The sequence below is a fragment of the Falco punctatus genome, assembly GCF_963210335.1.
Source record: "Falco punctatus genome assembly, chromosome: 4".
Classification (NCBI taxonomy): Eukaryota; Metazoa; Chordata; class Aves; order Falconiformes; family Falconidae; genus Falco; species Falco punctatus.
In genome coordinates this window covers 92272340-92288420 of record NC_137583.1, presented here as the reverse complement: position 1 = coordinate 92288420, position 16081 = coordinate 92272340, and the positions used below count along the sequence as shown (strand labels likewise).

At 37.8% G+C, this 16081-nt stretch overlaps 1 protein-coding gene across 4 annotated transcripts in view; it reads right to left on the bottom strand.

Annotated features, from left to right (window-relative positions):
- GOLGA4 (golgin A4) overlaps positions 1-16081 on the bottom strand; it is a 74160-nt gene that overhangs the window by 18102 nt on the left and 39977 nt on the right. For all 4 annotated transcript variants that reach the window (XR_013927509.1, XR_013927510.1, XR_013927511.1 and 1 more), the window contains 7 exons: positions 12240-12418; positions 11046-11177; positions 9887-10042; positions 4655-8949; positions 3772-3893; positions 2610-2740; positions 567-680 (listed from right to left, as the gene is read on the bottom strand). Coding sequence is in view for 1 of the 4 variants with exons in the window: in XM_080383260.1 (XP_080239386.1) it covers positions 567-680; positions 2610-2740; positions 3772-3893; positions 4655-8949; positions 9887-10042; positions 11046-11177; positions 12240-12418 (5129 nt within the window). In the remaining 3 variants the exon portion in view is untranslated. The remainder of the gene's footprint in view (positions 1-566; positions 681-2609; positions 2741-3771; positions 3894-4654; positions 8950-9886; positions 10043-11045; positions 11178-12239; positions 12419-16081) is intronic.

Genomic DNA, 16081 nt, shown 5'->3' with positions numbered 1-16081 from the left:
AAAAAAATTAAAAATTAAGTTAATATGAACTCTCACCAATGACCCAATACCTCATATAATTTTCCTCTTTTTAGTGTAATAGTAAGTAGTAATATTTTCAAAGATTCATCAAACTAAAATATAGTCTCAGAAAGACAAAAGCACGCACTCCGTCTTCTTTCAATGAAGACCTCTCTATCCATAATTGATATATTCAAGGCACTACTTCAGAGCCATTTGGAATTTGAATTTTAAAATATTATGCTAAAAATGACCCAATGTGATTTCCTTTCCTTCTAAAGGGCTTCCAGTAAACATAAAGAACACGTGTAGAGGGACCCTCCCCTCCCCAATAACCACAACACAAACAGACCTTTTAACATGCCATTCAAACAACGTAGTATCAAACACTGCAGATCCTAAAGAGGTTCACATTTGAAGAAGTTATGTCTAAAAGAATAGAAAGTTTACGGGAAAGTGAAGGCCAGATATATAAATTAAAACAATTAAGAACAAACTAAAGAATTTTATGAAGACTAAGCATTTCACACCTAAACATATAAAAATAAATGTTAGTGCCAGCTCACTTTTTCACTGTTCCAACGCTCCTCTTCTGCCAGCCTTTGCTTGTATTCCTTTTGCAAGTTTTCTAGCTGTGCTTGTAACTCATGAACTTTTGCTGTCATCTCCTCTTCACGAGCCTTGAAAATACAGGGGCAAAAAACCCTACTTACACAATTAATCATCTAACCATTCAAAATCTTAACTACAGTGGACAGAAAGCAATAAACAAAAGAGTTATGCTATATACAGAAGAATATGCTTGAAATTCAGTGTAAAGGTTAGTTACGCTACAAGGCTATAGAAAAGAACAAGAAACAAACACAGGAGCTTAACCAGATTTTGCAGGCCTCCAACAGTTAAGATTACATAGTTAGAATTACAGTTAGTTCTTTGAAATTTTTTTTTAAAAAAAGAGCCATTTCTATCAGGCACTAAACCAGCATTTGAATTATTACTGGAGTATGTGCTTCGTTGTAGGACCTTCATGAAAGGAACACACAATGATACAGAATCACTTCCTATACTATGGAAGTGACAAGGACTTAAACCCTTTCCTCAGCCATTTGCACAAAGAAGTTCCTAAAAAAGTTTTAAGCACATTTTCAGAAACAGTAACTTCCCATTCACAAGGGTTTGGAGGGCACTGTGCAGCATGGATGAAAGAAGCAGCGGCAAGAACGGCAGCGAGGAAATGAACTTTTCCTGTATATTTTATGACAGTGTGAAGAGTAAATTTAGAAGAGAAAAATACAATGACCTAAATCCTAGTAACTTAACCCACCTATATGGCACTGTACAGAAAAAATTATTTTTTAAAATAGTGTCCCCTCTGGCCTTTTCGTGAAATAGCACATTAGGGAGCTTATAAAACAGCACTCCAGTTCAAAGTGCACGTCTCCGCTGCTGAACTAAAGTAAAACCCTAGTTTCACTCACGCTAACCACCCAGGGCAGCGAGCTGCCTGCTCTGCTATGCAGTAGTACTTCAGATTAAATTAGTACAATTAATCAACTATGCAAACAGACGGCACGCTGCATGGAACAGAACCTTACTTCAAGGGTTATAATGCTAATCTGGACAGAGCATCAGAGAAAGGAGCTAGAGCGTGAGGCTGGCCCACAAACACTGTATTTAAATCCGTCAAAGAAACAACACACCATGACCACCACCTCAACTCCAGTAAAGCTTAAATTTAACTCGCTCACTTTCCTCATTTCAATCCAGAAGACAAACTGCTGCTGGTTTGTATCCCAGAACAGTGTGGCCAGCAGAAGCAGGGAAGCAATCATCCCCCCATACCTGGCACTGGTGAGACCACACCTGGAATCCTGTGTTCAGTTTTGGGCCACTCACTGCTAGAGGGATGCTGAGGTGCTGCAGCGTGTCCAGAGAAGGGCAACAGAGCTGGGGAAGGGTCTGGAGCTCAGGTCTTATGAGAAGTGGCTGAAGGAACTGGGGGTGCTTAGTCTGGAAAAAAGGAGGCTCAGGGGGGACCGCATTGCTCCCTTACAGCTACCTGACAGCAGGCTGTAAGGCAGTGGGGGTCGGTCTCTGCTTCCAGATAACAAGGCACAGGACAAGAGGAATCGGCCTCAAGTTGCACCAGGGGAAGTTTCGAGTGGATATTAGGAAAAATTTCTTCACTGAAAGGGCGGTCAGGCATTGAAACAGGCTGCCCAGGGGGAGGGTGGAACCATCATCTCTGGAAGCCTTTAAAAAACATGTAGATGCAGTGCTTAGGGACATGGTTTAGTGGTGGACTTGGCAGTCTTGGGTTAGAAGTTGGACTTTATGATCTTTTAAGGGTATTTTCCAACCTAATTATTCCATGACCTATCTAATTTCTATTGAATGACCAGAGTTAGGGCTTAATTTTTAGAATTCTTTCATGTTCATAAAACACAGAAACAAATGTTTAAATTGCAAGCTAGGTCACCACACCTATTAAGTGTAATTCAAGAAGTAAGATCTATACCAATAAGAATCAGCTTGTCTAGATGAGCAATGAGAAAAGGGGAAGAGTTATTTCAAAATGTGTGCAGTCACATCACTTTTCAGAAAGATACCTCAAGGATTTCTTCATATTTTTTCACAGTTCTTTTCAGATCATCGTCTTTTTCAGCAATTTTTTTGTGCAGCTGTGTTGTCTCTACATGGTGATTTTCTATCAATTCAGTCTCTACCTCCTGAGCTTTACCTGTAAAAGAAAAAGTCAGGCCATATTAAAAAAACATATTTATTTTGTTAAATTATGCCAGAACAGTATTTTAAAAAGCTTAAAGACAACTGTGGAAAGCATCTGTAAGGACAAATTGTTAAGAATATTCATTCTTCCTCACTGTCAGTGACAATTAAGTCACTCAATCCCAACATATATGAAGTTTGTTGTCTGCAGTTTGGTATCTGAAGCGATTTTTTCTACCTGATGCTGGAACTTTTAGAGAAAATTTAAGATCACAACCAATACTTATCAACTAATTCTATCTCGAGAAGTGATTGAAACATCTGCAAATCTTCAGAAATTCCTCACTTGTAGGGGTACTTCCAGTAACTGTTGAGTCAAAAGATACTTTCAGCTCACTTCTTCAACCTCCAACTTACCCTGTGGTGGCAAGAGATGGCCAGAGAAGCTGCAATATGCTGTGCTCTAGTTCTAATCACATGGTAGAGCAATCTGACACCATATCCAGCTGGTACCTGTTAGTAGTTAGTGTGAATGAAGTCTGCAAGATGCAGCTAAGTAAATGCAATTCTGATTCCCAGACGGATTGAAGTTTCTCTGAAAGGCACCCTTCAGTGCCATATAGTTAACAACGGAGCATTAAAGGTTTGTCCTGCTGAAGCCAAAGCAGTATTACAATGAAAACCTCGCAGTGTACTTTCACCTCTAAAACTCTACTCCCTTTTCCTTTTGAATTTATAATAAAAAGATAGGTACCTATGGCTATCACAGGTAACTCTGCAGTGACAGATACGGAGTGCTAGATCAAAGAACCACTCTGCAGGGTAAGGACGAACACCTACATAGGGGTTTTCCTAACTGCTACAATTAACATTTATACATTACTTCTTGAGCAACAAAGGCAAGTTCTTTCCCTGAGTTCTCAAGGCAGTCATAAAACATGCTGACTTTACCAAAGTCCCAGGTAAAACCCCTTCCTCAAAACATCTGAAGATCTGGTTTTCTGGCTATTTTACCGATTACACTTATATTAGTATTTCACTTACTGATAGCTTCTTTTACTGCTGTTTCCAGTTCTCTTTCTTTTTGAGCCAGCTGAGTATTGAACTCTCTCATTAATTGCTTTAAGGTGGAGTTGTGCTTTAACTCAATGTCTTCTTGTTCACATCTGTAAATAAAAAATAAAAAAAATTACAGTGAGGAAATAAAATGTTTAAATAGAGTGCAAGAACAATTTAGCAAGGTAGGAGATCTGGGAATTTCTCCAAAACTATTTTAGAATGGGATGGGTTTGAATTATATGAATTCTGTGGGATTCAGGGAGGCTCTTTTGTTCTCCTCCTATTGAATTCACCTGGAAGGCATAGGTGTTTCATTTAAAAAACAGCCCAGAACTGAACCCTTCCAAAAGACAGGGAATTTCTGGTGAAGAAGATTAAGAACTGGAAGTAAAGAATGTGCTGCAGAAAAACAGAATTTTTAGGGAATTCTTCCCTTGAGAAACCATTAGAGTGCTGAGCAGTATAGCACATTTTTGTGCAGTACATATGAACAATTCTTGGTATCATTTGAACATGAAGCTCTCAGTACTAAGCTTTAATACACTTGTCTCCTGCTTGAGAAAAACAGAACTGTATTTTATGTTCTGGCAATGCTGAAAATGACCATCACATAAGAAAAACGAAAGTGCTTTGCCGAAAGACAAATCACTTTTTAAACTGATGACTCAAATAGTTCTACATGTTTATGAAGTTCAACTTTCAAGTAGCTCTTCCTTGCTGTTTCTTTAAGCGTATTTAGAAAAATGACAGGAAAACACCAGTCATTATTTCATTGCTACAAATTGAGCTTTAAAAAAGTATTCTTGAGATTTTAGTGGTTAAAGATAAAGCAAAGAAATGGTAACAAGTCCAGGAACAAAGAATTTACCTGATTTTCTGCTCCATTTCTTCTAAGGACTCCTTCTTTACTATGTCAAGCTCTTGCTGATGTTCTTTTCGCAGAGCACGTAAATCTTTTTGAAGATTATTCACTTCTTTGCGTAGTTTCTGTTTCTCCCTTTCAGTCTCTTCCAGTTTAGTTTGCAAGTCCTTCTGCTGGTTCTGCATATCACCTAGTAACTGCTGCAGCTCCAAACCAGATTTAGCCTTTTCTTCAGCGTTTTCCTCACAAGCTTTCAGACTGTCATTTCTTTCATCCAGTTGTTGCTGTAAACTTTTTAGTTTTTCTTCGTATCTCAAACTCTTATCATCCATCTCAATCTTATGCACTTCATTCTCCTTCGCTAGATTATTCTCCAACTCTTTTATCTTCTGTTCTAAAGACTGACTGACTGCCTCCTTTTCCTGCAATTTTTTCTGCAAGTCTCCAATTATATTCTCCATATCAAATTGTTTTTGTTCTTTAGCTTTTAATTCTTCCTTACTGCTTGCTAAATCACCACCGCAACGCGCATGCTCATCTGCTAACAATGAGTATTTTTTGGTTTGCTCCTCAAGTTCTTTCCTGAGGCTTTCAGTCCTGCTCTGCTCCTCCCGATGGCTCTGCTCAATGCATTCGAGTTTTTTAAGGAGTTCTCCCTGTTTGTTTTGCAGTTCTAAATGAAAGTCATTACTCTCTTGTAGTTCTTTTTCATACTTCTGCAACAATTCATCTTTTCCAGTTAAGCTCTTCTGTAACACATGCATTTTCTCTTCGTATGTCTGTCGGACACCCTCAAGCATAGTATTTTTTTCTTGTTCTACAGCAGCTTTTACACTCTCTACTTTTTGCAGCATTTCTTTCTCCAGTTCCGTGGGATCTCTTGTTGACTTCATTTTTTCTTCCAAGGACTCAATTTTGGCCTCTCTCTCCTGCACTTTTTGTTCTAAGTCTTTTAACTGATTTTCTTTCTCTTGCTTAAATTGCTGTTCCTTTTCTTCCGCCTGAGATATCAATTGCTTTTTAATAGAACCGATTTTTTGCTCTGCCTTCTTTTTCAGATCTGCCAGCTTAGTACTGCTCTCTGCATTCAGTCTCTCTTCTAATTCTTTCAGTTCCTCCTCTTTGCTTCTAAGTAGCGCTGACTTCGTGTGATGAAATTCCCTCTCTTTTGCTTCAAATTCAGCTTTCAGTGAACCTATTTGCTTCTCAAGATAAAGCACTTTTTCTTCAGCCTCCTTAAATCTATTATCCTTTTCAAAAGCCACCTTCTCTGCCTGCTGGAGTTGCCAAGCTACCTCTTTCTGCTGTGTGTCTTTTTGTTCATTATACCTTTTAAGTTCCTCCATCAAAGAATCATTTTCTGAAGTTTTCTGAGCAACGTGTTCTTCTAGTTCAGCAATTCTTGCTGCTTGGTTTTTTAACTTTGCTGTTAGCTCACTCTCTTGCTTTTCCCTCCTGCTTTGCTTTTGTTCCAATTCACTTTTTAAACTATCAAGATTCTCACTTTGTTTAGCCAGTTGCTCCTTCAGTTTATTTAGCTCTTCATCTTTTTTATTGGCTTCAGTATTGCTTAATTCAAGTTTGCTCTGCAAATCTTTAATAGTATCATGATTTTGTGTAAATCTGGTTTGTGCTTTCACCTTCCACTCTGACAGCTCGGCTGTGCAATGATCTGCTTGCTCAAGAGCTGATGCTTTTTCTTGACTCAGTGTCTCAACTCTGGACGATAACTCCTGTACCTGGTTTAACAACTGCAACTGAACCTCTTGATGTTGCTTGCTTAACAGAGACATGGCTGCTTCCTTCTCTGTTAAACTTACTGTACTTTCAAGTCTAACACTAAGGTCATTGATTGTTTTGTTGAGAGCAGAGATCTCAGATTCTTTTTCCTGGAGTTCCTCCCTCATTGAGGTGACAGCATTGATATTTTCCGATAACTCTTTCCTCAGCTGTGTTATGCAAGTTTCTTTTTCGGATGCTGCTTGCTGCTGATGCCCTCCCTCTTTTTGCAATTGTTCCTTTTCTGTTACAAGCCCTTCAATGTCAGCTCTCAGGGACGTAATCAAATTGTCCTTCTCTTGCAACTGTTGCATTGACTTTTGCAAAGAAGTCCTTGCAACAGAATGATGCTCTGTAACTTCTCGAAGTTGAGCTTCTAGTTCAGGAATCTTACTTGCTTTAATTAACACTGCTTCTTTAACTTTCGCAGTTCGGCGCTCGCAATCTGCGATTCTTCTTGTTACTACACCAATTTTTTCACGGCATTTTTCAATTAATTCATTGCTTTTTGTTTGCAATAAAGCTTCAGCATTCTTCCAATAAGCATCTAACTGGGCTGCAAGTTCTCCTGACTGCCTTTTAAACTCAGTTTCTTTTAGCTGAATTGCCTCTATTTTTTTCTCATAATTTTCATGATCTTTGTGCTGAGATGACTGCACGATTTGGAGTTTCTCTTCAAGTGTTTTCAGTGTATCAGCCAGCTCGGAAATTTTGGCTTTGTCCTTTTCTTCAACTGCTTTCTGCTTGCTGAGCTGTTCCTGAAGTCCTGACTGCTCTTTCAGGGACTGATCAAGATCACTTTCCAATTTTTTCAACTGTGTTTTCATGTCACTCTCCTTGCCTGACAAAGCATTCACCTTGGCCACTGACTGCCTTAGTTGTTCTTGCAATTCCTTCAGGGACTCCTCCCTTTTCACCTGTTCTTCCTTCAGACGGGTAATTTCTGCTTGGGAGCCCTCCTTCTCAGCGCTGACGGTGGCAAGTTTCTGTTTCAGGTCTCCAACCTCCTGCTCTTTCTCTTGCAGTTCCATCTCATGTTTTTCCTGGAGCTCTTCAACCTGCTGACTGAGTTTGGTTTCCCAACTCTGGGTAATTTCTTCCAACTCCCTCCTATGAGCCTCAGCAAGACTCTCTAGCTGCTCTTTCTGATTAGATTCCAGTTTTGATACAGCATCATTGATTCCAGCGGAGCTGGCATGTGCCATTTCCAACATTTTAGCATTGAATTCACTCTCTTTCTGACTAAATTCCAACTGCTTGTTTTCAAGCTCTTTTTTTAGTTTAGCTTCCTGCTCAGCAAGTTTCTTTTTGAAAGTTTCCTGCATATCTTTTGATTTCTGTTTAATTTTCTCCATTTTGTTCTCCTGACGTTTTAGTTTACTTTCATATTCTCCTTGCAAAGCAGTAATTCTCTCCTCTGCAGCTAAAAGTTTCTGTTTAAGCTCTTCCATTTGCTTGTTCTGTAACTTCTTCATGTCTTCAATTTCATTTTCCTTCTCAGTTAGACTTCTCTTTGTCTCAACAGCCTCTCTTTGTAGATCCTTCAGTTGACATTCATATTGTTGTGTCAGAGAGGTTACTTTTTGTGTATTTTCATTGCTTTGCTCTTGCAAATGCTGTTTCAGGTCACGTACCTGAGAGATGTATGCCTCCAACTCATTCCTGACTTCATTCAGCTGGGATTCAGCTCTTTCTAGGTGTTCACTAAGCTGCAGTTTTTCACCTTCAAGACCTGCCAGCTTTTGCTGCAGCTTTGCTAATTCCTCTTCATAAATCTTTGCCTGCTCATTAGACGTACTCTGATGAGACTCTGAAAGCTCATCTAGCTTTGCAGACACTTGAACAAGTTCAGCTTCAGATCTTTCTGCAGATTCCTTTAGTTTCTGTTCATGTGCTTTTAGTTCCTCCAGATATCTGTCTTTCTCCTCCAACGATTGCTTGAGTTTGTTGAGCTCCTCTCCGAGTACCTTCTCAATGCTTTGAACAGACATTTCATGCTCTTTTAACAACTCTTCAACCTCTTTGTTGTGCCCTTTCCTCTCCTCTTCCAACTTCCCTTCCAATTCTTGCTTCGTTTCACACATTTTGCTGTTCAATTCTGAGAGCTCTTGTTCTAAATCATGACGTATTTTCAGTGCTTCTGATAGCTCAGAAGATAGCGCTTCTAATTCTGTTTGTTTCACATCTAGTTTTTCTAACGTCTTTTCATTCATCTCTTCTATGTGTGCACAGAAAGCTGTTTCTTTCTCTTTCAAAATTGTATCTATCTCTTGCTCTTGTTTCTCTCTCATTTTTTCTATTTCAGTTACTTGTTGCTGCTTTAAGATTTGAAGTTTTTCTGTCCAAAGCTTTTCCTGCTGCTGTTTCACGTTCTCCAATTCTTTCTTGTGTTTTTCAACCATATCATTAATTTCCTTATTGTGCTGCTTTTTTTCAGACTCCATCAGAGTACTTAATTCCTCCGACTGCTTTCTGTCGTCTTGTGAATACTTTGCAAGAGAGCTTTCCAGTTCAAGAATCCTCTGTTAGAGAACACAGTTTTAAAAGAATATGAATATTCAAAAGTTATCAATTTGACTGAATTTTAACAAAGTCTCACTAGGTTCACATAACTACAAGTCACTTATTCCATTATTTTTAGTGAGTATCAACTTCTTATGTAAGCCTTTCATTCATATAGTTTGTTCTCAACTTTGCTTCCACTATGGCGTGTTATATTTAATAAAAGAGTCTTCCATTTCACTGCCGTGAAAACAGATCTAATACAAGCTTGGAAACAATGTAACCAATTCAAATAAAATAATTCACATGTTTATGAGAGGTATGTTCACATTTTCTTATTAAGCTAAAGTACCAATACACAGGATGAAAGATATCGGAAGTCTGCTCAAGTATTATAGAACTTTGTACATATCTACTGAGTTATCTTAACTCCATCACTCATGGAAATGCTACTGTAAAGTTAAACCACTTCTATATATAGAACTTAAAAACTAACATTTGGGAGTGCTGGAATAATGTACACACTTGCATTAGCAGATAATATAATCTTACCCATTACACAAAGCAAAGGACATTTCAAAAAATCATGCAAGTTTTTTTACTTACTCAATATCCTTACATATGTTTGTACGGTATCAGTACTCAGAAGTTGAACAGTTTTAAGTTTTAATGCTCCTGCATAACATACATAAAAACTGTGTAGATGGATACAAATTCATATCCCATGCCATGATATAAAGTGAATGCACTTCTGTATTTTGCCATCTAATCTTGTAAAAAACCAAGGGGCTACAGCATACCATGGCAATACAGTAAATTTCTGTTACAACAAGCAGCACTGTGACAATCACAAACCAACCCAATCACAAGAAATCCACTGTATTTGTAAACCTGACACAGTTAAATGTATACCGAAAGGAATTCTTGTAAACAATCTCTTTTGGAATCTTTACTCACAGTTCTAAAAGTCTCTACTTCTTGATGCATCTTCTGAACTTTCTTGTCACACTCTAACTGTATTGCTTTCTTCTGCAGCTCTAATTCTTCTAAGGCTAGGGATTCTTGCTGCTCTTGTTCTTGAAGGGTTTTTAAACACTCACTCTGATTTTTTTCCTGTATCAAAAATTACGATTAAAACAATCAACTATAGTCATCACACCTTGAAAACCAGTAATATAGGGTATTTACAAACCAATTAATAGAAGTCATGCACTAATCACCTGTATTTTCTCCACAAACACACATAGTTTGTATTTCATATGTGAAAACAAAACTGTTATAAATCACTTTCATTTTCTTTTCTTGGGAACCATTTGTCTTCTACTTCTCTATGAATGAAAACCATAAAGCAATCCAGCTTCATTTTGTTTTGTTCACCATGACTAATCGAGAGTAAGACCTTAGAGGAATAATGGTCTGTCCTCACTTGATTCCACTGCTAACGTACTTTTAAGCTTCTATTCCTTATAATTAAAAAATACAACCTGAGAGAGAGAAAAATCTAGTCTGGAAGGGACTGTCAAAGTTCCTCAGTCCTAGTCACCAACCATCACAGAGAAGCACAAAAGAGTATCTACTATCTGTTAGGTAAAATCACACGATGATCTAAAGTGGATTTTGAAAAAAAGCAAAGAATCCCAATGATTCCTCCCAGCCTGACCTAGAAGAAAATTCTTTTCTGAGGTCAAACACCATGAATAGTGAACCTGTTCACGTAACACAATGCAACCAGACAAAACGCTACCGACACTTTCCAAGTAACAGCCTCATTCTTTGTACCTCTTTTACTCTGGTTACTGTGGCTAACTGCCAGTGATCCAGAGGAAGAAATGAAAAACCCCCAAGTCAAACAAGAACAGTGTTTAAAAAAAATGAAGTCTCTCCCACAAGATGCAACTGCTAGCAAGCAGTGATAGCAATCAATTATCATTATTCAGTCTGGATCATTGCAGCCGCTTTCCCTTCATATTGCTGAAGTCTCTGAGCTCTTTAACTTTTGGAGGACACTCATATCTGAGCACAGAAGGACTCTCACTGCAGAAGAGTCAGATTAAGATTTCTAGCCCCACCTCACACTTAAGAGAAATGTCTTTCTACACATTTTAGGAACACTTACGAGAGCTGCCTTCATCTTCTCCTGGAACGCCTTTTCTTGGGCCTGTAATCGCTCATTTAGCTCCTGATCTTTGGTAGCCATTTCTTCTTTATGGAATTTTTCTAGTTCAGCAACACGCTCCTCTGAGGACTTCTGTGAATCCAAGTCAGAAAAAACTAATTTCAAAATACTAAGAAACAAAATACTTTGCATCATTTCTTAATAAGAAAAACAGTGCAACAGAGAGGAAACCAGAACCATGTCTTTGAACATGCAACAATCACTTGGAGCGCTTCATATTAAGCCCTGACAGCTCTTATTTCAAGCTTGAAGTTATCCACCTTCCCCATCAAGTCTTTCACAGTTCTACTAAATAAAAGAAACAGTACATGTTCTAAAGACTCTTCTACCAAGGTGAGCTTAGTGTTTTCAGTTTTGGTTGAAATGTGATAATAAATTGGAAAATAAACTTCTGTCCGTAGCTTTCCATGCGTTCTTGCTATTTCACGAGCCAGAAAGTCAACTGGTGATACTCTACAAGACAGCTATCTACAGCTTACGCATGTGCTTTATTCAAGAATAATGTAGTTGAAGTCAGTCATCCCCTGAAAGCACTAGTGTAAAAAACTAATAACAAAACAAAATGTCAATACAAGCACTGTAGTTTAAAGGTGTTCAAATTCTTACAGCTCTGCAAAGCACACACAGAACTCAGGCAATTCCTACTTGAATATGCCAGATGGAGCAAATGTTAGCAATTCTTAACTAGCAAACGGTTTGGCAACAAGTTCTTACATGTTTACATATACTGGTCTAGGATAATCATTAGAAGTACTTAGTATTAAAACCCCAAATCCTGGTGGAGATGTGTGAGCTGACTGCCATTAATTTCTTCTTCTTGACTCCCTTTAAAGCCTCAAGTGTACCTCTAGTAAATAATTTTATTAAATACTGTGAAACAAAGAGTAATACTGTTCATTTTTACATGCCTCTAACATACTTTCACCATTAGAGGAAAAAAAGTCTATATGGGGAGTTTTCTATTTTGTCTTAAGTAAATGTTTAATCCCATAAATTAATTTTTACATAATTTGTTAAATAGAAAATATTTTGGAACAAAGTTCTGATATACTAATATATTTTACAACTATAGTTTAATTGTAATTGAATGATTAGTTTAAAAGCCAATAATACAGGGTGAGTTTCAGCTTTTACCTTCATAATCTCAACCACCTCTTGTTTCACTCTGGTTAACTCCCGCTGAAGATTTACCCTTTCTTCCTCACTTGCCTTTTCTACTGCTTTGATTTTTTCATCCATTTCTGCCTGTAATTTTTTCCGGGCTTCCTCTGTCTTTTGTGCAATACTCAGAGCCCTCTCAAGCTCTTCAAAAGCTGCAAAATAAAAAAAAATATATGATGGTCAAGAAATATCTATGTCCCCTGACAGAAGAACTGAGTTCTCAGTAACTGTAAATAGCAGAAAAAACAGATGAATGAACTTAGGAATCCATCAAGAGTTCACATGGGTTTATTACCTAGAAAGGAAAGAGAACTGACAAATAGCTGTGTCTTCCAATACATTCTGTAGCTTCTATTTCTTCCCCTAAAATCACTATAAAATACATAAACCGTATAAATAAACTATGGCTCCTCTTCTGCCTATGTCTGCTGAGTAACTCTGAAGAAGAGGAAAAAAGCTGCATGATGAGAAGGCAATTCACAAGCAGTTCTTCCAGTAAAACAAGCAGACAGAAGCATAAACCAGGAATGACTGCCATGCAAGTCACTTTTTACTGATTCATGAAAGTGATCTTCCTCAATACAACACTGAAGTACAATACCAGGCCCTTTATTTACCTAGAGCTGTTCATTTCAAACTGTACAACCTAGATAATCTTCTCTTCGAACTGTGGGTTTGGTGGAGTCCATACAGATAGCTTTGCTAATTTCATTATTTCACTATTTACTTTTAATGTAAACTACTATCAATGCAATTCAGAGACACTGGGAAAATGCTTGTGCATTATGAAGAATGGCCTGTGCTTCTAAAACTTGCAAATAAAATATAAGAAAAAAATATTAAGATTTGCTTCCAGAAAACTTGAAAATCTAGAAAATTTTTCAGAAGAACACTCAAGCTGCAGTGATTTATTTACATTTGCACAAGATGCACAAGTCTGCTGAAACACATTTTAATTTACAAATCAGAAGCAATAATTCCACAGCTTTTTCCCATGCTAAGGAAACATATTCTAACATACTGTATTCACTTCATAAATGATCACTTAGATATGAAAACAAAGAAAATAAATTCCTGTGTTGTGAGCTGGTTTATCATTATCATCACTATCATATTATTATTAATCATCAGTAACAGTATCTGAGTTCCTCACTGAAACTGATGGCAGAATCTATACAGAATTACGCAAGACTAGAATTTAATCACTGTTAGGGAAACCTGTTTTTCTCAATGGATCATAAATGTGGAAAACTGCTGCACATCAAAGGACAATTCAGTCTCAGAACAATCTACTATATGGTTAATTTTTTGCATAAAAGAACTTTGGCAAAACACCTCTGTAAAATTCAAAATCAGTGTCAATATCAAGACTGTAATTTATCAGAGCACAAAAATCCTAAAAGAATATTATTCTACTATACCCTGTACTACTTGGATACTACTCTGGGAGCAGACAGAACAAAATAATTTTTAAAATTTAATTTATTATGCTAAGCTTTCTTCCACTTAGTTCTATCCCAAAAAGAAATATCGTAACAGACAGACACATCTCTATTTTCCTTGATTCACCATTACTTAGTAGACATTGACAGCAATTCTCATAAACCTTGATTTTTTGAAACTATCTTTAATAACATTCAGGCATGATTGTGAGAAGTGAGCAACATTCTCCATTCCACATCTTCTGATAACATTCAAACCCGAAGCTTTTAACCACAATCTTTTTTACTTTTGAGACAATGCTGCAAATACGTTTCCAAGTAACTTAATTCCATAAAATTGCATTCACCCAATCTTCTTCTGTTTTCTGAGGAAGCCCTTCTCTGACTACTCACAGCAACAATCATGTTTTAGGGAAAAAAAAGGGTTGTTACTGACTGGCAATACTAAAGCTTATCACTGTATCCACTTTTTCACTCCCAGTTCTACTCTGAATAATAAATATTAAAACTCATCACAAAAAAATCAAGAGCAATGGAGATTATTTTAAACAGGAAAACAGTTAAAAACATAATGCAAGCCATGCACAAGGCTTATATTTCCTTATTTTCCAAGCAGAGTTCTTCACAGTCTCCATCAGGGCATTTGCCACCTGGGACCCACAGGACTCCAGTCACCCCCCCCTCACCACCCTGGGCACAGCTCTGTTACGTACACAGCCTGTGCCACACCGACTACCCTGATGCTCCACTCAGCCCTTACAGAAGCATGCATAGCCGGCAAAACTGGCTAAGTCCTTCAGTATTAAAGCACCATACATGGCTTTTTTTTTTCTTTTTTTTTTTTTTTAAATAAACACACAAACAAACCTTACAGACCTTTACACAGTGTATCTTGAAAATAAAGGCTGCAAGTAAAAGATTAAGTTATTTCACTTTTCCATACGTGTTTTCCGACCCTTGTTCTGAGCAATATATATTTTATTTTCACTTCAGAAACCTTACTTCTGCAAAAGAAAAGAGAATGCATTCGCCACAGCCCACAAATCTGCCAAACAGAAGACCTAGCTTCACACTAGGATTGACTACTGATCAGTAATAGCTGAGCAACATGCAGTACGACAGCTGCATCACCGTCATCGCAAGCGGGATGCTAACACAAAAGCTAGACAAAAGCTGATGGATAAAAATGCCAAGGGGCTATGAAAGCACAAAGCAGCAACACTTCACAGGAACACACTTAGCTGTCTAAAAGTTAAATTATATGCATCTCAGGCACTTTTAGCACTTAAGCAAAACAGAACATTTTTATTCGAAGTAGTTAATTCTAGGGTAGCATAACAACAGAGTTTCAAACCAGCAGAGGGCTGAACTATCATCACGTACACATAACATGGTCTAAATGATTACTATTATTTTTGATCTACGGGAGATTTTAATTCTACCGTGGATAAAAGCCTGGAATAAAAGTCCATGTTTTTATCCAAATACGTCAGTTCTGGATGCAAAGAGTAAAGGCACTGTCTGTATCCTTCCCCAACCAGCAGAGCTACTGTTGAGGAAAGACCTTTTAATCAAGGTTAAGCGAAGTCTCACAAAGTCACCGTGGCAAATCAAAAAGTGGTAACAAGCACACCAACAGAGTCTCAGGTGAGTCTTGCAAAATCCCATTCACGTGACCAAGCCAGACAAACTGGAAACCTTCCTGTGCAGTATATAAATTACACAAAAGGAGCCTTAGCAGAGTTTAAGAACTGCAAGGTTGTAAAACTGGTTTTTATAAAACATGTGCTAGAGACCTGACCGATTGACATATGCTGCTCCGAAGTACCAGTCCCTGTTCCCTTCGCCTTGCATCCCGTACCCGGTGTACCACCAGTCCATACTGCAAAGACTCCTTCCTTACTCTCCCAGTGCTGCAGACACGTATCTTCAACCATAGTGCCATCTACTGCTGAAAATCGTGAAGAAAGTGCTAAACAGGATGCCAAAGGAGGGATTTGATGTTTTCTTACTGAAGGCTGAGAGCAGGCATTTTGTCAAAAGTTTGAGACACAAAGGCTGAATTCCTTTCCTGTAGTGCATCTAGGCAGGTTTTTGAATAAACAGTACAAGATTTTTGTTTCCCTGTGGAAAGGTGCAAAAGTTATGCTAATTAAGCTTGCAAAGGAAATGTCACCTACAAAGAATGGCAAAGGAAAGAAAAATGAATTTGCTTGCTAAATAACTTTTTTTTGGGGGGTATGCTGTACAAGATATTAACTCAGTCAATAATCTGCATCCTGAGAAGTCTGAAAGGACTTATGCCATGTAGTCTCAGGAGACACAAACTTCAGTTTGCCAGTACATTTATAAATACTACAAATACCTTTGTTG